The 22,113-nt window shown below is 44.6% G+C and overlaps 1 protein-coding gene across 1 annotated transcript; it reads left to right on the top strand.

Moving 5' to 3' along the window:
• The first annotated feature begins 3,431 nt into the window (after window positions 1–3,431).
• ZNF518B (zinc finger protein 518B) lies at window positions 3,432–20,739 on the top strand. Its single transcript, XM_082653826.1, has 2 exons — window positions 3,432–3,539; window positions 14,019–20,739. Exon 2 carries the CDS (start codon window positions 14,194–14,196, stop codon window positions 17,437–17,439), a length of 3,246 nt encoding a protein of 1,081 aa, XP_082509952.1. The 5' UTR covers window positions 3,432–3,539; window positions 14,019–14,193; the 3' UTR covers window positions 17,440–20,739.
• The last annotated feature ends 1,374 nt before the right edge of the window (window positions 20,740–22,113 follow it).

Consider the following 22,113-nt stretch of genomic DNA (forward strand, 5'->3'; position numbering starts at 1 on the left):
TGCCCAATGCCACACAGCCGTTACAGATGAGTAATGGGACCGGGATTCGACTCGGCAGCCTCCACTCCCTGCGCCCCAGGACTGGGAGGATAGCTGAATTTGGGTATTTGTGCTTGGAGACTTTGGGCAAGGAGGGCTTTGTCCCACTTTAACAGATGAACAAACTAAAACTAAGGCTCAAACTTACTAGACATTTTTGAAATATTTCAAAATGTTCAAAAACAAAAAAGCCGCTTCCTTGGGTCTCCTGTTTATTCATGGCCTTTATGTGCCTGGAATTTACATGTCTTTGTCCTCACCCCTCCTCCTCAAACACTAGCACGAAGTTCCTGACCCGGCTGTTAGAGACCTGGCCCTTTCCAAGGCAAAATGGGGTCAGGTACCTTTCTCTGAGACACTGGCAGAATCTGAGTTAATGGCTCCCTAAGATCCCAGGGTTTGTAAGCGCCTAGGATGATCTAAATCTACACCGCCCTTCCTTCTTTCTCAAACACCCCCAGCCTGTGCCCATCTCAGGGTCTTTGCCCATGCTCTTCCCTGTGTGTAAAGCTCTTTTCCATCCTCCTGTGCTGGGCCCTACTCATGGCTTAGAGTTCAATTTCAGAGCCTCTTTCATTGAGCCTTTCATACCGTCCTCTCTCTTGCTTTGCACTCCCTTCCACGTCACCCCACCCAGTTTTATTTCACCCCCGCCGGCCTCTAGCACTCCCTAATATTAATTATATATTCCATTAACTGTTTGAGATCTACAGCCCCCAACAAAATGAATGCTCCCAGAAAGCAGAGCCTTATCTTTTTCCTTACTCTATCCTCAGATGTAGCCTGCACCTGCACTAAATAGGCACTCAACAAATGTTTGTTGAATGAATAAGTAAGCTGCCAGCCCTTACACTCAATGCCTGGTCTTGTTCACATGTCTTCCCTCCTCTCTCCTATATGTTAGGCAATCATATCTGGGAGCTTGTATTAGTTTCTTAGGACTGCTATAACAAACAAATTTATTGTATCACAGTTCTGGAGGCTAGCAGTCTGCAGGGCCGGGGTCCTTCTGCAATCTATATGGAAGATGCTTTCTTGGTTTTTTTTTTTTCAGCTCTGATAGCCTTAGACATTCATTAGCTTGTGGCAGCATAACCCCAATCTTGGCTTGTCTTCACCTGGCCCTTTTCTCCCTGTGTGTCTCTGTTTTCATATGACCTTCTCCTCTGAATCTCTTCTCTTCTTTTAAGGATACCAATCTTATAGGATTAGGGCCCACCTAATGATGTCACCTTAACTACCTCTGCGAAGATCCTATTTCCAAATCAGGTTGCATTCACAGGTGTGAATTCCCATTTCCATTCACTGGGCTTTAATATCTTTTGAGGGGATATAACCCAACCTATAACAGAGGGTGATCCATGGAACACTGAAAAGGGATTTAGGCAAACTAAGCTGGAGGATGGGGAAGAAGACAGGAAGGGTAGCCCTAAGTATAGGAAACGTGCACTGGCTGACCGTCCAGAAATAACATTTCTGGGTGAACTCTCCTGCATCAAAAGACTTTTTTAGGGGAAAACACTACAACTTCAAGGGTTTCTACAGGAGTGGCTTCTATCCCTCCCTGCTTGGCCCTTTTCCAGGCTGTAAACACCCCATTTCCAGACCCGCCACAAAGCATTGTACCTCACTGATTGGGCTCCTGAGAAATATAAATCTGTCAGAACTATGCTAAGCCTGGACCTACTTTCTGCTGTTTAATGCTGACAATTGCTTGTGAGGTAGGTCCTATTCTTCACTGAATTTTACGGGAGAAACTGAGGTTCAGCCAGGTTAGGGAGCAAGCTCACAACTTGTGTGTGCTCGAAATGTATAACCAGCTCTAACTCCAGAGGCATTTCCAGGAGACCCAGAGGTACTCTTTTGTCAGTTCTATGTGACTCAAGAGGGCAGAACTGTAATGCATGAGTGTATGTTACACGGAGAGGCAATGATTTGGGCTAAATTTCAAGAAAAATTTTTCTAATGCTTAAAATTAACAGTTTTTCTGATTTGGCTCATTTTGCCACCAGAGATTTTCAGGCAGTGGCCATTTTAGATTCTCAATGCCCTTCCCCAACCCACCACACTCTTGAGGGTGACTTTGAACTCTCTGCTCCATTCTTTCTGTTATGAACTGGACATAAATGTAATTTTCCGAGAAGAGCTCCACTAGCTTCTCTGAGCCCTAGGAGATAGAGAACCAGGAAGCGCCCTTATCAGCAATGACTACGGCAGCATAGCACAGGGGTTAGACCTGGTGTCGGTGTTCCATCCCTGGGTTGTCATTCTCTCTGCCCAGCTCTTGTTATTTCAGTGGTGGGCATTTTTGTCCACTGCTGGTCCTGTGGCTGGCACTGTCATCCTGAACTCCACTTCTCCGTGTTGAAAAACTGTCCCAGCCCTGCATCTCCTTCCTGCATCTGGCCCATGTCCATGCACCCTGACCTCTGGCCTCTGACAGGAAGGTGTTGGAAACCAGCCTTGCTCCTTCCGGAGCCTTGAAATAAACTTTTGGCTGTTTTTCCTGAAGAAACTTCTCTCCTCTGCCATAATCTATTCTTAATAGGAAGAAATTGCATTTTGTAGGGAGCGGCATCCGAGTCACTGAGTAGGGGGACTCTAGCAATGCGGTCCACTTCTTTCCTTAGGGAGGGGTCTATTCTAGGTATATTTTCCTTCTGGAAGGTCGAAAGTGAGCAGGGGGGAGTGGTTCCCCCCACACACGGTACTAGAGTCCAAGAAGCAAGAGAAAATGGTGGCATTACGTAAGCTCACTCCATCTCCAGGTTCTCCCACAATCACTGTCTCGTCTGACCCTCGAAACAACCTACGTGGTAAATAAGGCTCTGGGCTTCAGGTCTGATCTTCCCCCACCTTTAAAAGTGAAAATATTGAGACTTCGAGAGGTCAGAGGACTTCCTCGCCCAAGGTCGCGCAGGCTTGTAAAGGAGTCAGGAGAGTTGGGATTCGAACCTGAGTCTTCAAGGTCATTTCGTTCACTGCTGCTTTCAAAAGAGAAAGAATTTGGACGCTGGAGATCTGAGCTCCTTTTCTGCTCCTGGACTTTAAGCTCCACAAGGGCAGGGAGCAAAGACCCCCTCCGCTTGGACCCAGCGCGGGCACACAGCAGGGGCCCACCACCGCTCTGCTGGGCCAACAATGGAAGCGGAATCAGTTCTTTTGCAGGGAGGCCCCGGAGCTTGCGGACATCCAGGCCAAGCATGGACATTGTGCGCAGTGGATGTGGACCCGTTCGGGCGAGCTCTGAGTCCAGGACCAGGGCTCGGCTGGGTCTTGGGCTCCGCGCCGCGCTGAAACCTGGTGAGGGCGGGCGCAGCTTTAGGGACCTCGGGCGCCAGCTGCGCTCCAGCCGAGCCTCTGCACGCACACTGCGCACGCGCGGCGCCGCCAGGCTCCGCCCCCCGAGTAGGGACCTACAGCGGGCGGCCGCGGAGGCGGCAGCGGTGGCCTGCGGCCGGCGGTGTAGACGCCCCTTCCCGGGACCCGGACCCGGCTCGGTGAGTGGCTGAGTGGGAGGACTAGGGTGCCGGGTCCGCGTGCGCGGGGCAGGCGGGGCCGGGCGGGGCCGGGGTGCGGAGGGGTGGCGCGGGGCCGTGCGGGGCAAGGACAGGACGAGGCCGCGCCGGGCAGGCAGCCGGGGCCGGGTGGTGCGGGACTCGGCCCCGCATGCCCGAGCCGCCGGCCGGCGTCTTGGCAGGAGGCCCCGGGGCAGACGGGTCTCGGCAGCGGGCCCCGGGCTGGGTGCGGAAGAGAGGGCGGCGGCCTGGAGGGGAGGGGAGGGGGCCCCGGGCCGGGGGTGGGGGGAGGGGACGCCCGGCAGGGGGCTCTCGCCGGGCCGGGGACAGGGAGTACGGACCTCGGGGTCCGGGGGTGGCGGCGGGTGCGCAGCCGGCGACCCCCGCTCGACTGCCTTTGTGCCGCGGCCGCGACCCTGTAGGCTCGCCCCGAATGCGCCGGGTCCCGACCCTTGGCGGCGGCGTCCGGGCTGCGGGACGGCCGGTGTGGAGCCGCCGAGCCCGGCCTCCTCCGCCCGCCCCCAGCGTTTTAAATGATGCATCTCCTGGGAGAGTTCCTACCGGTCGGCTCCGAGCAGGAAGTGTCGTCAGGAGGCCATTTTTAAAGCCTCCTGAGGGCCTAGGAGGTCAGCGTTGACGTGGTCCGGTTTTCAGTGGTTAGAAGAAACCCCTGCGATCCCTGGAAGGGGCCCGGACGACCCCTGGGGACGAGGCTGTAAACCCACTGTATCCGCGCCTTCCCTTCCTAGCAGCCGCGCTGTGAGACGTGGACGGCCTTGGATAACGTGTACCGTCGGTGTGTGTGCCAACAATAAACTTGAAAACCAGACTGGCATTGTCTTTCCTTGGGAGTTTTGGGGCATGTGCCCGGGGATGGGCTTGTCCATCTTTTGCTGGTGAGGGTGTAAAGGGAGGATAAAGATGAAGGTGTGACTCGGTTCTAAATGCTGATGTCACTCTTTGTGGGATCTCCCCCATCTCAGCTGCCCTTTTATCTTGTTGCCTTGGGGTCCTTGGGCAGTTTGAGGCCAGGAAACCACGCAGGGTGCAAAAGAATGAAAATGCCTAAATCGGAAAGGGAAAGCCAAAGGAGAGAATGAAAGAAAACACTTAAATTCCTCTATATATGTTGGTTATTCCGTGTATCCCGTGAAAATACGCTTGATTTTAAAAACTGGGATAATGAACAGTTGATCAACCTAACATGAAAAATTAGAAAGTGAAATACTGAGCACTGTGTCCTGATTAAAAACAAACGTCTACACAGCTCAACTGTTGTGTTGGATCCCTTAAACATTATCCCTTAAGCTTAGAATTGAAGTCACCAAGAGTGAGAAAACCGTGGTCTCCAGGAGCAGGCAGTACTTCCTATAAAAGAGCAGAGAGAATCAGAATGTATTTCTTTATCTCTGTCTGAGTCAGGTATGCAAAGTTCATTCCAACCCCTGATGTGTGTGCACAGCAGGAGATACTGGCCCAGCAATTGGCGATTTAAAAACCAATATCCCAATATAGTCTATTTAGGTAGAATACAAATGTTTGGCTTTTTTAAGTTATATCGATGTTATCTTTAACCTAGGATGCATTTTTTAATTTTTTTTTCTTTCTTAATCTTGGATCTAACATAGCCTTGTAAAATAACACTTTTGTAGGTATCCAGTTTTGTTGTGCTGTTAAACATTCATTGTAAGGTGCGTTGTGAAAACAGACAAAGGAGGGCATTATTTTATTTATTGGGCCTCCTCCCTGATTTTTAAAAATCCAGTAATAGCAATTAAAAAACACACATCTGTCTACTGGTCTATTTGCTTTAAAGGAAGGGGATCTGGACCAGTTTAAGAGGAAAAAAAAGAACAAAGAACATTGTTATTGTCGCCAGGAAGGCTGATGTTTCTTTCATTCATTGACTCCATTCAGCCAGTGCTCATTGAGTGCCTTGTGTGACCAAGCCCTGTGCTGTTGACTGTGATAAACAGGGTCCTCACCGGTGATGTTTCTCAGTCTTGATTGTTCTCAAGCTGCCGGGCATAGACTGCATTTTCTTTGTTCACATATTCAGACTTGGCCAGCTACAATCTCCATGTTCCATCCTGGGAGTGAAAGTGGCTAGAGCCCCCCAGATGGAGACATCCTCATCATAGGGTGGGGAGTGGGGAGGCATCAGAATCACCTGCGAAGAATTTAAGGCACAGGCCCTGAGCCCACCCCAGCAAAAGGACAATCTGATTCATTCATTCACCTGAGTCCTGGGAAGCCTTTCTTCCCTTTTCTTTTAAGCTCCCTTGCTTGAGAAGCACTTTGGGGGCTCATTCCCCTTATTTTCTAGAAAAGTGCATGAAGAAACCAAGGCTACACGGGCCCAACACTTAAACCCAAGTGTCTGGCTTCTCTTGCAAGGCCCTTTGTGCGCTGCCTTGCTGCCTCCCAGGGTTCTGAGCGTAGAAGCCTATGCCAGGGCCTGAGGTTGACACCGGCTGGGACTCGGTGCCTGAGAAGAGAAGGAAGAGCTCATGGGACTCTCCGTGCTTTTGACTCAGTCAGCAGCTCAGTGGCTCCGGGCAGGCAGTAAGAACAGTGCCCAACTATGACTGCAGTTCACAGCCCTCACACAGCAGGGTAGCAGAAAACACAGAATTTAGTCTAGATGCCGGCTGACCAACTCCATGACCTCAGAAAAGCCACAGTATCTCCAGATCTTACAAGAAGCAGGTAATTGGAGGTAATTGGTACTTTGAGGAGTAATGGATGTAATGTATGAATCTGCCTTCTCACACACCCCTTCCACCTGACTTGGGCCACGGTGCTCCAGGATTGGCAACACAGCCAGCCACTGAGAGCATCCCGATCAGGTCACTAGTGTAGCATTTACCACTTTACTGAAACCACCCGTTCCCCTCTCTCCATCTGATCACACTCCTTAGAGACAGCAGCCTGCGGCGGGTGTCGGGTAAACAGCCCTGGCTCATGCCCATTGTACTCACACCATGCCAGGCGCATTTCAGTTTCCAAGAATCTGCAGAGTGGTTACTGCCCTTACACACTCCACAGACAGCATCAGTGATGATGTTTCCAAGGTCAAATGGCTAATAAGCAAGGGTAGGAGCCAGAGTCTCCCTGCCTGCTCACACCATTACAGTTCAAGGCAGTGGCCTTGCCTCCCCTCCAGGCACCCAAGGGTGGATTGGATTGGTATATAAAAGATTGCATAGGAGTGCTGATAATGGCCCTGGCCATTCCCCCATATGCTCCTCTCTACCTGTAATGTCCGGTAGTGATTCTCAACCTTGGCTGCACATTAGAACCACCTGGGAAGCTTTTAAAACTCCCAAAGCCTTCCACCCAACACAGTGGGGCCCAGGCATCATTATTTTTAAAGCTCCCCAGGTAAATTCTCTGTGCAGGAGGGTGACTAAACATCATAGGGACCTCTTTAAATAAGTTTAACATCCTGAACATATTATGACAAGTTGATTACCTTAATTCAGCCAAGGTTAAGAATCACTGATTTAGAATTATCTCAATTCTTCTTTGTTTAATTATAGTTTTTATTAAACTCTTGCTCCATTTCTTCTACAAAATTTTGATTTTAAGGCAAAAGTGGGGGGGTAGTACAAAGACACATTTGTCCTTCATTTTTATCACCTTTAGAGGCCTGAAGTTACTAGGTGTGTTTAATAACATAGAATTTTGTAATATTGCTTTTGTAGTACTACCTTGTTTTTACCTTTTTTCAAAAATGCTAACAAGAGCATATTTGCCTCTTAAATTTTTTTCCATGTATAGAACTGTAAGTTTTAGACTTTAAAAACTCTAGCACTAGTCATGTTCTTTCTTTAGAAATGTTGTCTCTTATTTAAACTATTAAAAAAAAGCTATAATAATAACTTCCTTTGTTCTCTGGTGTAGTTCCAGTTCACGTGCTCAGAAGTGTCATTCAGTCCCAAGGTAACTCCCTTTGTAGACTGGAGGGTGGGAGAGAAGATCCTCACCTCCAGCCAGAGCACTCAGCCAGAGAGACCTTTATCTCATTAGGCTCGTTTGTTAAACTAAGATTCTGCTTCTCTGGGATTACTGGACTCTTCTACATTGGAAGGAATCTTAAACAGAAAAATGTTGACTTATTTGTTGTCAAAACATGTAGTTTGCCTGCCGAGCATAAGGCTACCTGCTAGCTGCATTATACCATTTCCTCACATCAGCCATGTAAATCAGGCATTATTCCCATTTTACAAGTGAGGAAACTCAGGCTCAAAGAGGTTGAGTCCAGAATGACACGGCTTCTAAGTCAAAAACGTTGGTTTCAAACCTTGCTCCTGAGACCCCAAGGTGATTGCTCTTTTCACTCTATTGCACTTTTCATCTGGAAAGCTGAGGAATCAGAACAGGGGCTCTTGTTCAGCCTTCTTGCCTCTTTGTGTGCTGCAAGCATTACACTTGGTTTCAGAAGGAAATCTAAGATCTCAAAGGTGTACATTTGTCAGCAACATTTGGAAGTATTTTTTGCCATCAAGACGGCCATCAGTTTTCAGTTCAGTCATTTCAAGTGCAAGATAGATTAGCAAAAAGAAAATACTTCATTGATGTTTTTCATTGTTTAGATCTATTTACCATTCAGTTCAATTCTGATTCTTTGTAATTGTCTGGAAAAGTTCTCGCTGAGTGAGGCAACCGTTTCTTCTTAAATACTAACTTAACTGGAGAAACGTTGGCAGTTTACATACCTAATGTTGCATTGTTTCACTGATCAGGTATCACTCGTTTACATGCTAATGGTCATTTAGGGGTAGAATGTTTTAAAATTTTGGTTACTAGGAAACGTTAGTTAGACTAGCCTTTGCTATCTGTGGCTAAATAGACAAAAGGAGCAGAGAGAATTTTGGAGTGCATGTGCCACCAGACTGAGGGCTTTGCATGCATGATCCTAGTTTGCTTCTCCTGATTACCCTCTAAGTTTGATGATATTAAAGCCTATTTCCTTTCCTGACGATAAGTAGAGAGAAATCACTTGCTTAAGGACCCAGCAAATAAGGGGCAGAATCAGAGTTTAAACGACAAACCTGCCAACTCCATTTTCCCTCTGCTCCTCATGGGTGGAGCAGCTATACATTCCTGCCCTAGCCGTGGATATGGTAGAAGCCACAATGCAAAGATTTCTGGAAGAGCTTCCTAAATTTGCTTCAATGTCCAAAAGATACAGTCAGTCAACTAAAATTTGCTGAGTTTGCTGGGCATCTCTCATGAACAAAAGCTGGATGTGATGATCCATGTAGCATGCACATGATTCAATTGTCCAGCCACTTTTTTTAAATTTTTCTCATTAACATCTGGTGTGGGGACACATTCATTTGCTACAGGGGTAATTCACAGTTCAACTGGGCTTGGAGAGGAAAAGGTCATTCGGTAACTATCAGTAGATTATATGTAAACCTAAGTTGTAATGAGCACTCTTGTAGTTAAAGCATCTTTTCCATGGTGATTATAATCACCTGTTGGCCCCTTTGCCACTAAGGCAAGGTGGATGGTTTGGCCTAGAGGTAAATTATCTTTTAGACTGTACAGCCAAGCACCTATAATTAAAATTATAAAATGAGATTCACTGTGTATTCCAGAAAAAGCAATTCCCAGGCAGCAAAGAAGCCTGTATTTTAGCCCCTTGGACTAATTATGTGATAGGCATTATTTCTTCTATTTTCTTCATAAAAAAGGGAGAAGAATACTCTTAATAGTTTTATGTGTAAGTAACTTATATAAGCACTTATAGTCACACTGTCCCATTTAATCCTCACGACAACCTTGTGAGGTAGGTGCTGTTATTGTCTGGTTTACAGGTGAGGATTCAGACGGTTTGCTCCAGGTCAGACATCTAGAAGGCAATGGGACTGGGATCCGAAACCCTGTAATCTGACTCCGCAATCTGTAGCTTTAAACACTATTTTCCTGCTTACTGCTCTTCTGATTCTGTTGAGCACTTGATGTTTTCGGTATTTAGAAGTCAAATGCTTCCTTTTTAATAAAAACTTACACAACCTTCATGATATTTATAGCCCTAAATGTCACTGGTTTCTAACAAACTGTTCTTCTCCATCTGTCCCCATGATAAATTTTTAAGAAACCAGGTCAGGTAAGCTCAGAGGCAGAAGGAAAACCCACCAGTAGTGGATGCTGCCCTTAGGCTTTTTCCCCAGAAAAGACAAGACTCAGTCTAGAGGAAGCACATTTGTCACACATTGTGCCCCTCCTCTCTGTGTGTGGAAGCCGCCTTTGTCTGATGCTGATAATTCTGCGTTAAAAAGATAATTCTGCGTTAAAAAGCTCACTTTTTGCTGTTTAAAAGCAGACAACTTAACATTAAGTAGCTATTTTATTATTGTGTCCAGAGTTAATAATATTAAGTATTTTCTGTGTTTTCGAGAACCTTCCTAAATGAACTTTAAAAAATGTACGTCTCTAGTTCTAGGAGGTCAGATGCAGAGGTTTTGTAACAGGTGTTGTGAGTGTGGAAGGTAGGTGATCACCGACACTGGTGTTAATCCTGATTGATTAGTGCCCCCAGCACCTCGCACACACACGGCCCTTTATCTACAGTGTTTCATGTAATCCTTGGTCATCAGTCCACTGGACAGTAATCTGCCAAGAGGACCCAGCTTCACAGGTGGTTGTACATGAATGTGAACCAGGGAGAGAAAGGTGTATGGAGGGAACAAGGTCTTGGGAGCCCATTTACTCAGGTGTGTCCAAGTATAAATGCCAACATCAAAGCCATCTGAGTTCTTATGTGCCACTGCGTCCATTTACCGCTGTCTTGGGGTGCTACATCTGAGATCTTTTTCACCCACAACTAGCTCCACATGTTGCAGTGGCCAAAGAGACCTTTGTCTGCCTGTTTTGAAGAAGCCTGACATCTTTGTCACCTGGACGGAGGGAAGTACCAAGGTAGAAACATGCGTTATTTTGAGAATGGTTTAAAAGCCAAGAAGGCACTTTCAAACAGGTGACGTAGTTGGGTCATGGCCTAGTGTCTTGCCTCCCTGTTAAACTGCATTTGCTAATCACAGCCTCATGCTTCATATTGACACTTGCTTCTGTGGATTTTCCTAATTCAAAATAACTGCTGAGATGGTTTTGCAGAAGCACCACCAGGAGGCTTCTGCATTACCGAGGCACCAAGCGGGCTTGGTTAGTTCTCTAGAGAGAGTTCTCCTGCAGCAGGATGCTCTCCTCTTCTTGCTAAGGTATGTGATTTTATCGTTCAGTCTGAGATTGCAAGTCTTCAGTTCCAGGAGGAATGACACCTCCAAGTTTTAAAAGGATTTGGAGAGAAAATGGCAAAACTGCCTTTTGTGATTTTTTTTTTTAAAAGAGCTGGTAAGCAGGTTGTACCAGGCAAGTAAGTTACTTTCTTTTCTTTCCTCCCCCTCTTTTCTTTTTCCCTCCCTCCCTCTTTCCCTTCTTACCTCTTCTTCTCTTCCTTCTTTTCTCTTCTTCTTCTTCCTCTTCTCTTCTTCTCCCTCAGGATTATGAGGCTGGTAGATCAGATGTGTACATATCGGCTGGTACGCACCTCTTGTGAACAGAATTGAGACAGGAAAGGAGCAGATTAATGACTGGTCTATCAGGGATTAAGTTGTTTGTAGCTCCAAGGTCAGGATATAAGGAAGTTACAAGAAGGTTGGTTTCAGTTTTATTTAAGGGTAAATTCTGGCCAGTAACAACTATGTAAAAATAAAATTAGCTGCCCGAAGAGACAAGGAGTTTGGCTCATGGTAGTGTTAGAGCATCAACTGCATGACCAACTGATGAAGATGTTTTAAAGGATTGAAATGTTGCTGGAAGTTTCAACCAGTGATTTCTGAGGCTGGCTTCTCATCAGAATCATATGGAGTCCTTTTACAAACCATACATGTCTCTTCTCCTTCCCTCTGCCACTAAGATTTAGATTCATGAGCTTTGGGATGAAGCCCAAGAATGTCTATTTTAGCTCTGATTCTGCAGCTCCTCCAGATTCAGGAACCACTGGACCAGATCCCCTTAAAGCTTCTTTTCAGCCTCTGCATGCCTTGGGCCAGTGGTTTTCTTAGGCTCTGGTTGCAGCCATTGCTTCTATTTTAGCAGGACGGAGATGCCAACTTGAACATGTTGACAATAGTAGCATTTTTAGATGATAAAAAGTCTGCAACTTCAGGGCTAAGCATTCATCTATGTGAGCACAGATGAGTGAGCAGATACAAATGGGTGGCTGGCTTGAGGTCACTTCATTAGTGCAGAAGTTCTGGGTATCACTTCTGTCTCCTTTCACTAAAGCCAGTTTACAAATCCAGAAAGTGAAGTGCGTCAGCTTCTCCCAGTGACTCATTTGAAAGCTCTGCCTGCTGTATATGTACCAGGAGTACAGAGGAAAATGACCGTCCTTGTCTTTGCCCATGCCTGTCAGTTTGCAGTTTGAGGCATCCACATGTCCTGTCCTGTGCACAGTCCCCCTGTATAGGTGTGTGTTTGAACATTGAGGGGATAGGTTTGCACCTTGCAACCCCACAGGCCTCTGCCCACTTGGTGTGTATTACATACACACTTGGGGTGGGGCAAGTCTGATTGTGTCCCTAGGTGTTTGTGATTGCATGCTGGGAGTTGTTTTTGAAAGGAGGCAACTGTCTTTTGCAAAAGCAAAACAGGAAAAGATACTACTGCAAAAGAAAATAAAGATTGTCATCAATGTGGTACGTTCTTACGGTGCTTTCCAAAAATGTTTTTAAAGGCAGGTTGTATGCTAGATCTGGATACGCAATAATTGTTTCTCTCCACCCCACAGCAAGACCTTCTGCTCCCCCAGGTCGGCCTTTCAGACTTACTTTGTACAGCTCTTGGCCTGTTAGCAGGGTGCCAGAAGGAAGCTGCTAATTCCCATTCGTATCGCTGCCCATCGTTGAACAAGCACTTACTGAGGCCTCTCTGCGCCTCTTGACATTCAGGGAAGTGTTTTAAAATTTTAAAAGTGTTGTCTTGTATTCTTTAGCGTTTTAGCTGTCATGGCAGGACTGTGGAAGAGGTTGGATAAGTATCCGTAATTCTTATTGCCAGATGAAAAAACTGAGGCTCAACATGTTGAAAGTGGTTTTTTTAAGGTCATAAAAGAAAGGCTTTTAGCAGGTCCCAAACTGGAATGGTTTTTGTTTAGTTCTGTGTATTCTGAAAAAAGAATACATAGCTACAGATAATTACCTATTTTTATGTACAAATCACTGCATTATACATATTGTGGTATTGGCTCTAGAAAACAGGAGCTGCATTCCAGGCCGCCTTCCTCCCTCCCCTGTGTCCTTGCTGCCATGGTTTCACCCTCTGAGACTCCGGTCCCTGTAGCCGCCGGAGGCGGTGGCTGGAATATAGATCAGATCATGTCATGTTCTGTTGCTGCTCCAGTCTCTCCCCGGGTCTCCTCCTCACGTGGGGAGAAGCCACATCCTTATGATGCTGCACCATAGATCTTCCCCTGACCAGTACCCTCCGCCCTTTCTTGCTTATTGCCCCCCAGCCTCAGCCTCCTTGCAGTTACTCAAGTGCTCCAGGCCCACTTCCCACAGAGCTTCCCCCTCCCTCAGCTTGAAACGCCCTCCTCCCAGGCTGCCCCGAGGTCTCTGCTCCAACATCAGCTTCTCTTGAGGCCCTTCCTGACTCTCCACGCCCCAGCCCTACAACTTCATCACATAGTTACACCCTGTCCCCCTTGCCTGGCTTTATGGTTTGTTTTCCCCAGTCACTTGCCACCATCTGCCAAATAAATATACAATTTGTCTTCCCTCTCTGTACCATTGTGAGGGGAGGGACGGATTTGCTTCTGGTCACTGCCCTGTAGCACCTAGAACAGTGCCTGACACCTGATAGATGCTCAGTAAGATGTTGAAGGAATAAGTATTTGTCTACCTAGTATTGTCAGGATAGTATTGTCTTCTTACCACTTGTGAAAGCAAATGGGGCACATGAGAGAGAGAGTTGGGATCCACCCCATAACATAGAAACAAATGGACACCTGAGCGGGAACCCTGGCTCTACCACTGGTTAACTTGTGTGTTTAGAAACTAAAATGCCAGCCTCCTAAGGTTTTAGTGAGGCTGTTATGAAATTATACCTGTGAAGTTGCTAGAATGCTCTCAGTGACCCTTAAAAATAACTCACTCAGCAAAGGCTATTCTGAATGACTGCCATGATTACCCCAGTATATCTATGTTTATGGTTGGCCTAAAGTAATGACTTTTAGAGGGGCGGAGTTTGAAAATGTTTTCAGTTTAGGCTGGTTATTTGCCAGTTCTGTTGTACTGTGTATCACTGTGTTTCAAGATAGTAGGTCAAGATTTAGCATAAAATCCCCAAGATCACTGAAATATTAGGGTAAATTTGGAAATACGTTAGCTAAACCTTAAGTTCATGTATTAATGATGCTTTGTGATATCATTTTTTCCCCTTTAGTGTTGCCTGGAATATCAGAGAATTGGAAACAGTCATATTTTGGGATCATGACCTACTCTGGTGGTTTGTGAAAAAAGATAATACGTTCCTGGGAAGCCAGCTACAAAGTATACTGAAGGATGCTTCCTAAGAGTTTTATCATGTCTTTCTGGATTTCAGTGGCCTCTGTTTAGAAATGCAAATGAAGAAGATGAAGGATAGTGGACAGCAGTTATGGACTACACAAGTGGATGACGGACACAGTTCCTTGACCATGTCGCCCAAACAGCCTAATGCTAATCGAGCGACTCGCCCAGATAGACAAGAAGCTCAGACTCTTTTGTATCAAGTCTCTGAGGCAGAGGCTGCCACGATGACCGTTGCTACATGCGTAAAGTGTAAAAGTGTGTACAAGATTCCGCTTCAGGATCTGAAAAAGGATACTGGCCAAAGCCAAAAGGAGGACAAATATGTTTGCTTCAAATGCAGCCTAGGTGTGGCCCCTCCCCATTTCCATTTTGTGAATAATCACAGTGCTACTCACATAGGAAATAAACCAGAAACCATCTCAAGTTCTGTCAATAACAAATTTAGGGTAAGGAACTTTAAGCCAGGCAAATACTATTGTGATAAATGTCGATTTTCCACGAAGGACCCTCTGCAGTACAAAAAGCACACGCTTCAACATGAAGAGATTAAATTCATTTGTTCTCACTGCAGCTACATTTCCTACACTAAAGGGGAGTTTCAGAGGCACTTGGTGAAACACACAGGCATTTTCCCTTATCAATGTGAGTATTGTGACTATGGTGCTATTAGAAATGACTACATTGTCAAACACAGGAAGAGAGTCCACGAGAAGGCTGGTGGAAAACGGCTGCCCAAAACCATTGCCAAGCTGGAGCCAAAAAGAATCAGTGCCTCCAAGCAAAACCCAGAGCTTTTAAAAGCTTCCAGTCCAAGGACTGCGTTTCAAAATAACTTGTCAGATCAGCTTTCAGCGTTCTCCCTCCATTCAAATAAAGACAGAATGCACAACATAATGTTATTACCTGAATCAAAGGAGTACCAAAAAGATGTCGTGTGCATTCCAAATAAAGTGACGATGTCAGAGCCCAGTGAAGTCAACCTGTTTGAGAACAAAAGTGTGGAGGTGGAAGTGTTATCCCCTGCAAAAGAGCCTGTTCAGCCGGGAATGCCATTAACGGTTGTGGCACCAGCGGAACTAATCATCCCTGCAAACTGTTTAGCCCAGTTGATAGATGTGAAGGTTGTCAATGGAACACAGCAGCTTGTGCTGAAACTGTTTCCTCTGGAAGAAAGTAATTGCCTTGCCGCTGGTGGGGGTGATGGAGGTAATTCTGAACATGTGACTAAAGAGAAAGATTCAGGCGAACAGGAAAAAATGGCTTCTGCAGAACAAACAAAGTCACTGATGATCGAAGGGAATGTTGGAAAACTTGCAGGCATCAATAATCTTCAATCATCAGTTCAGAAACAACTTAAAAACGTGAAGTGGGTAAGGTCTTATGACTTTTTCACCTCAAATTCTAGCGTGTGCAGTGGTGGAGGATCCTTTCTCAACCCTGATAGAGTTGAGGGTTTGCAGAAAAAAGGTTATACATATCCACAAAGAACTGCTCTTCCTTCCATTGCCTTAAAAGGTCATTCTCCATCATCTCTAATAAAAAATGGTATTTTAAGTGGTCTTGGAACTACGTCAAACTCTTTTCCATATAAAGCTGCCTTTTCTTTTACTGAAGATAGAAGAAATTTACACAGTGACTCACAGCAGTTATTTCCTCTTGCTGCATCGCCTGCCACCATTTCCTTCTCTGGAGAAAAGGACTCACTGCCCCTAAGTAAAAAGGACGTGGAATCTAGAAATGAGATCAGTTTTCCTGTAAAAATGGTTCCCCCTAATAGGAAGCTGAAAGATAACCAGACACAGGAACACAAGGCAGTTTCAAATACTGGCCAGATTTCCTCTCAACATAAAAGTGAGTATTTACACATAAATGTAACGGGAGAAGATGGAATCAGACCTCAACAGTCTGGGGATAAACCTTTGGATTTAAAGAATTCTGTAAAGGCTAATGACTCCTTCGAAGGCCCAGTCATCTCATCAGTGTTTTCTCTGAGCTCTGGATCTGAAAACGTCCCTGAGGGCGTTAAGTGGAATAGTTCAACGTCCAAAATAAAGTCAATTGAACTCTTGCGCAGAAAGATAGCCCAGTTAATTGAATCCTGTGGCAAGCCTTCATCTTTGGCTGCAAGTAATGCACATCGTCGTTCTGTAGGGAAGGCATCTAAGGTCACTTCGAAAGCTGCCTCTGAAGGTATTCAGGAAATTAACGTGTCATTTACCAGCACTGGCTATTCTGCAGGTACTCTCCCGAAACCTCAGGATGACGTTGGTATTAATGGACAGCTTACTCATCAGCAGATATATCCGCACCTTGTAGAAGGCAGCAGTGGGAAAACCGAAAGCGGAGTAGCCAGGAAGCCACATTTGGCTCCTCCAGTATTGATCCCGAAGGGGGCTGTGCTGAGGGTTCTTAATTCCTCTGAGAATTCCCACGTTATAGAGGCTACATGTGAAGCACCTGTCAGCATCCCCTGCAGTGAGACACAGTTAATAAAACCCATTCCGTTCTGCCCAGTGAAACAGACAGACTTGGACTTACAGTCTTCGACAAGTGAAAGTGGGCCAGTAGACATGTCCCAGAATCATGATCTATCTCTTTGGGCTAAATCAAGAAAAGAGAGTGCAAATTGTAGCACCATGGTTAAAAAAACTGGACTCCTGCATGGACAGCAAGGAAGCAGTGAAATAAGTAAGCAAGGGAAACTGTTTTCCAGAAGTCTTCCTGTAAGTAAAAATAAAACCAAACAAGTCAACTCATCCAAGAAGAAAAGCAAAATTCAGGCTGATCCCAGCCGCTGTTTCAAGGATCCTTCCATTTTTCAGGTTGCAAGACAACTTCGACTGATAGCAGCTAAACCAGACCAGTTGATCAAATGCCCCCGTCGGAACCAGCCTGTCATCGTGTTAAACCATCCTGATGTCGACTCACCAGAAGTATCCAATGTGATGAAGGTAATAAACAAGTACAAAGGCAACGTCCTCAAAGTGGTCCTATCAGAGAGGACTAGGTGTCAGTTGGGCATCAGGCGGCATCATGTCCGGCTGACCTACCAGAATGTGGAGGAAGCCAGTCAGATAAAAAGGCAAATGATGTTGAAAATGAAACTTAAAAAAGTTCATAAAAACAACTACCAGGTGGTGGATTCCTTGCCCGATGACTCATCACAGTGTATATTTAAGTGCTGGTTTTGTGGACGGCTCTACGAAGACCAGGAAGAGTGGATGAGTCATGGCCAACGGCATTTAATAGAAGCAACTAGAGATTGGGATGTTCTTTCTTCCAAGGGCAAATAAGTGAAAAATTGCTCTTGGAAGAAAATTGTTTTTCTTACTTTTAATTGATTCTGGTTTGGTTTGCTTGGTTTTGTGTCCCTCCCTGACTCTAGGATAATACAGACTGCAGGGATGGGAGGTTGGTTCAGTCTTCAGGTCTTCCTGGGAATGTGGAGAGCCTGGCGTCTGAGCCTGGTGACTGGACATCAGAAGGTGTCTGTGGCCCCCGAGGAAGTGCACACAGATTCACGTGTGTGCATTTGTCTGGGGCGAAGGGAAACTTTGAACAGATTTTCAGTGGGATCTGAGACTTCCCTTTGGTCAGCAACCTTTTTCTGCATAGATAAAAATCATTTTAATCCATTCGGAGGGGCAAGTTTAGAATGTTTTACACATGCTCTTTATATAACAAAATGCTACTGAAGAATTAAACCCAGGTCTTGGTGTACACATCCACTTATTTTTTTTTTTTGCATTAACTCATCTCCTGAATATTTGGTACATAATGGAAAGTATATTTTCTACTTTGTTAGTTATCTTAAGTTTGGTTATAGAAAAGTGGCCCTTCTTTTAAATCCCTCACCCACTCTGCAGTGTTGCTAAGTGTTCTCTGTAGCACAGAGAGTTGGGCTTTTGTTGACCCTTTTAAAGAATAATTCCAAAGGTTGGCCTGAATTTACTACAACAGCAGGTGTTGTTAGGGGAAGAAAGGAACATTTTCAGGCTTTTGCTTTATTTTTAAATACCTTGATTTATGACAGCTGGGGAGGGAATGTGCCTTTTGGGGGGAAAAAAAGGAGAAGAAAGGGTCACAGAGGGAGAATATCTAAAATTATCTCCTGTTTGCCCTTACCACTCTCACAAAAGTCAAGTAAGTCATCAATTTAAAATGTGAATGAACAGGCATCTTTCAACAGAGATAAAGTTTGGGGAGACAAATCAAGATAGATAGGATTGTGACGAAAGTTGTAGCTTTAATGAGACTATCAGTTTTCATTTGGGAACTCATCGCAGACCACGGGTGGAACTTGCACACTGTTTTCTTTCTTCCTTCATCACCAGTGGATCACAGACACTGTTCCCCACCCCTGCCAGGTCTTATCCTGCTCTCCCTTGGTGGGTTTTCTGAACAGGCCCTCCTGTGAAATGAGATAGCTTCCCTGCTCACCTGTCCCTTTCCCTTGCTTGAGGCCCCTTAAGGTTTTCCCTGATGAAAATACTAAAAACAGGCAAGAATCAACAAAATGAACACCTCCCACCACCTCTGTTAAGCTTATAGGAACACTGTCCCTGGTTTTCATCAGTGCTACCAACCTGCTTCTAATTTATCTCAGCCGCAGTCAGGCTTTCCCTGTTGCTCACCTTCCCTGGGAAGCAGCTCCGAGAACACTCCAGCTACCCCTCCGCCAGCAGGAGTCAGGACTGGTGCTGGTCTCCACAGCACCTTCCTGTGCACTAGAAAAAAGCCCACCCTCTGCACCGTTGCGGCTGCTTGGGCAGATGGATGGCTTGACAAAAGCAGCTCAGGCTGGGTTCTAGGCCTCCCTTGCCCACCCAGCGGGGAACCAACCGTAACGCAGAGCACACACAGCACAGCTACAAAGCAGCCCCAACTCACGTGTTTTCCTCCCTTTTAAAGACTCCTTCCTTAGGGAATTGAGGGCAGCGAATGAAACTGGGGGCTGTTACATCTGAGAAAGGCGTGAGTGAGATTTCTGTTGTGTTGGGTAGTCAGTTAAGAGACTTCCTGATTTTTCTTTCCACGTGGGAAAGTCTTAGATTATCCTCTGATACATCAGATTGTAATTCTTTGTAGTTGGTTCTCATTACAGATATTCAACGTGGCTTGTGTATAGTTTAATACATGATCATTAAGTTGATTAATTGGTTAGTTTTTATTGAAATTTAAAACTTGGGTTTTTTATATGTGTATATATATATGTGTACACATATATTTTTTACCATATGAAAACTTGCAGTAGCTAATTTTCTGATTTCCTATTTTATAATGAAGTTACGTGGGCTGGAAAAATATAAAACATTTTATATTCTAGAAATAATTTATTTTGGAAGTACATTTTTATAATGGTCTGATCTCATTTTTAGAAAATGAAAGCACAGTAAGTGATGGGTCTGATTTATATGAACAAATGGGAGTAGAAACCCCGGTGGATCATTGCAGTACAGTATTTAGTCCCGGTGCATTTCTAGATGGTGCTTTTTGGGAACTGGATTGTGTGTACCGCTTCAGTACATAAAGGAGAGCATTCTTAAGTTTTATCCATGCGTAGATCTGTTATTCACTCCCCACCCCAGCCCCCATCATGAAAGAAGGCTCTTAGGGTGTTGAGAGGTGAAGAAAAGGCTGTGCTTTATTATTTTTCTCCTTCTATACCTCACTGCTTAGTAGCATCTTTCCTGAAAGGCTAGACCATGACCTTTCAGGAAAGATAACCATGAATCAGGTCAGAGTGTTAAGTGTCAACATGAAACATTTACACTTTGCAGCATCAACTGTTTTTCAAGTATTACCTAAAACTCAGCTTATGTACTTGTACAGAGGAAAATTTTGTGAGTAGAATATGTAGCTAGGCTTTTTGAGATTTCCAGAACTACAGTACTTTGTAAGGAATTCAGAGGGCTCCTGGAAGTCATAAAAAAAAAATGAGAAAGCAAAAAATGGCTGTCTTCCCTATATAAAGAACTTTAGAAAATAGCTTGTTAACATGTAGCTTAATGTCATGAAACGAACAAAATTGGAGAAGGTAGGGGCAGAACTGTGTTGAGTATTTGTCTACTCTTTCTTACCTTGATTTTGAAGGGTCTCTACTCAGTAAATGTTACTCATAGTACTTACTACTAAAATCATTTCTAACTTATTTTTTAAAATAGGTTTTCTTTGGGGGATAAGAAATGAGACAACATTGTTATATTTATGATATGACAGTGAATTTTTTTTAAAAAAGTATACTCAAAATAGATTCTGTTTTACTCAAGTTTTTATCCCCAGTCCAAAACACTTTGTGAGCCCCACTCATGGGCCAAGTGCTCTTGGTTAAGCTAAACTGAACACAATGTATTAACCCTCAAAAGTTCCATCCCTCTTTCTTAAGCCACCCCAGAAAATGAAGACGTGATGCCACTCAGCCTTTGGAATAACTTTTGAATCTGTTAACGTCAGTATGAGCAGAAAACAAAACATTGCGTAACATGTTTTAAGCATTATTAAAAAGTCCTGCATTAACAGTTTGTGTGTCTGCTGCTCTGATTTTGAAACACGTATGTATATAGATAGAGAAGTTGGCATAAATTTTGTTAAATAAAGCAACTATAAAATTTTCTCTGTTCTTTCATTTCAAATGTTAAGCAAGTTGGCTATTAATTATACAGCCTGTCTTGTGTGATATATTTCTGAACCACATAAAGGCATCATTCTACATAATACAGGCGCTTTGAATTCCATAAAGGTATATTTTGAATTTGATGCACTGCTGGTTAACTAAGCATACCCTGAAATGAGGCCAGGTAACTTTGTTTTGCTTTGGCTTACATTCACAAGAGATGAGATGCTGGTTTGGGCAGCAGTGGCGATTTTCATGCCATGGTCATGTCATCAGAGAATGTGTGTGGGTCCTGCCTTCCATGTGTAGCCTCTCAACTAAGTGGGGCTTGGGTGGAAGAGTTTCCAAGTAGTCAGTGAGCCTGCTGGGCCATTTGAGTGTAATTGCATGGCTAATGCCATCTATCCAAATACCATTGATTGTTTAAATCTGATTCTACACATACTTCAGAAGAAAGAGTATGAGGATATTTGGAGAGGGGCATTCAGTCCCTCATCTCATTCCCAGCACCCAAGGAGTCCAAAAAAGAAGAGCCTTAGACTTCAGTTGAATATTGGCAAACCCTAAGGAAAAGATAAAGAGGAGATGATAGGAATTGCTGAAATTCACCAATTTGGCTTATTTAATATCTGAGTTGAGATGAGTCATCCTCTAATCCTATAGATCTAGTCTAACAACTTGTCACCTTTGGCTGGTTATTTAGGGGAGTAGCAATCAGAGAAGGCAGCAGAAGCCTGAAGGGGGATTTGTATCGGCCTGGACTTCAGGGCTGGCTATAGTGTGACTAGAATAGGGGAGGGGCAGAAACTGACTTCAAGGCCAAAGAGCTGGGAAATAGCAGTCACTAATCCACCTTTTATCGTTAAGAAAACTTAAGCTCGGAAAGGTTAACACCACCTGATTCACCAGGTTTACATGAAGATGAGTAAAGTAATGGATAGGACCGTGTTTTGGCAGGAAGCACTGATACCCTTTGTATCAGTAAAGCTGATACAAAGGGTATCTGTAAAGCTCTTTGCTTTACAATATATAGAGCCTTTTCTTGCCACAGGTGAGGCTCAGCATGCGTTGCTTTCCTGAGGTTCCAACGTGTACCAGGCATATTCATTGGGATGAGACACCGTATTTGGAGTTAGTCTTAGAGCAGTGCTGTCCAAGAGAAATAATATCCATATATGTAATCTTGACTTCCTACTAGCCACATAAAAGAGTAAAAAGAGCAGATGAGATCAAATGTTTTATTTGACCCAATACATCTAAAATACTATTTAAGCATTTTTCAGTCTCAACATAAAATCTATTGATATTTTCTCTAAAAACAGAGTGTGTATATAATATATATATATATTCTATA

The sequence above is a fragment of the Grampus griseus genome (genome assembly GCF_964374135.1).
Source record: "Grampus griseus genome assembly, chromosome: 4".
Lineage (NCBI taxonomy): Eukaryota > Metazoa > Chordata > Mammalia > Artiodactyla > Delphinidae > Grampus > Grampus griseus.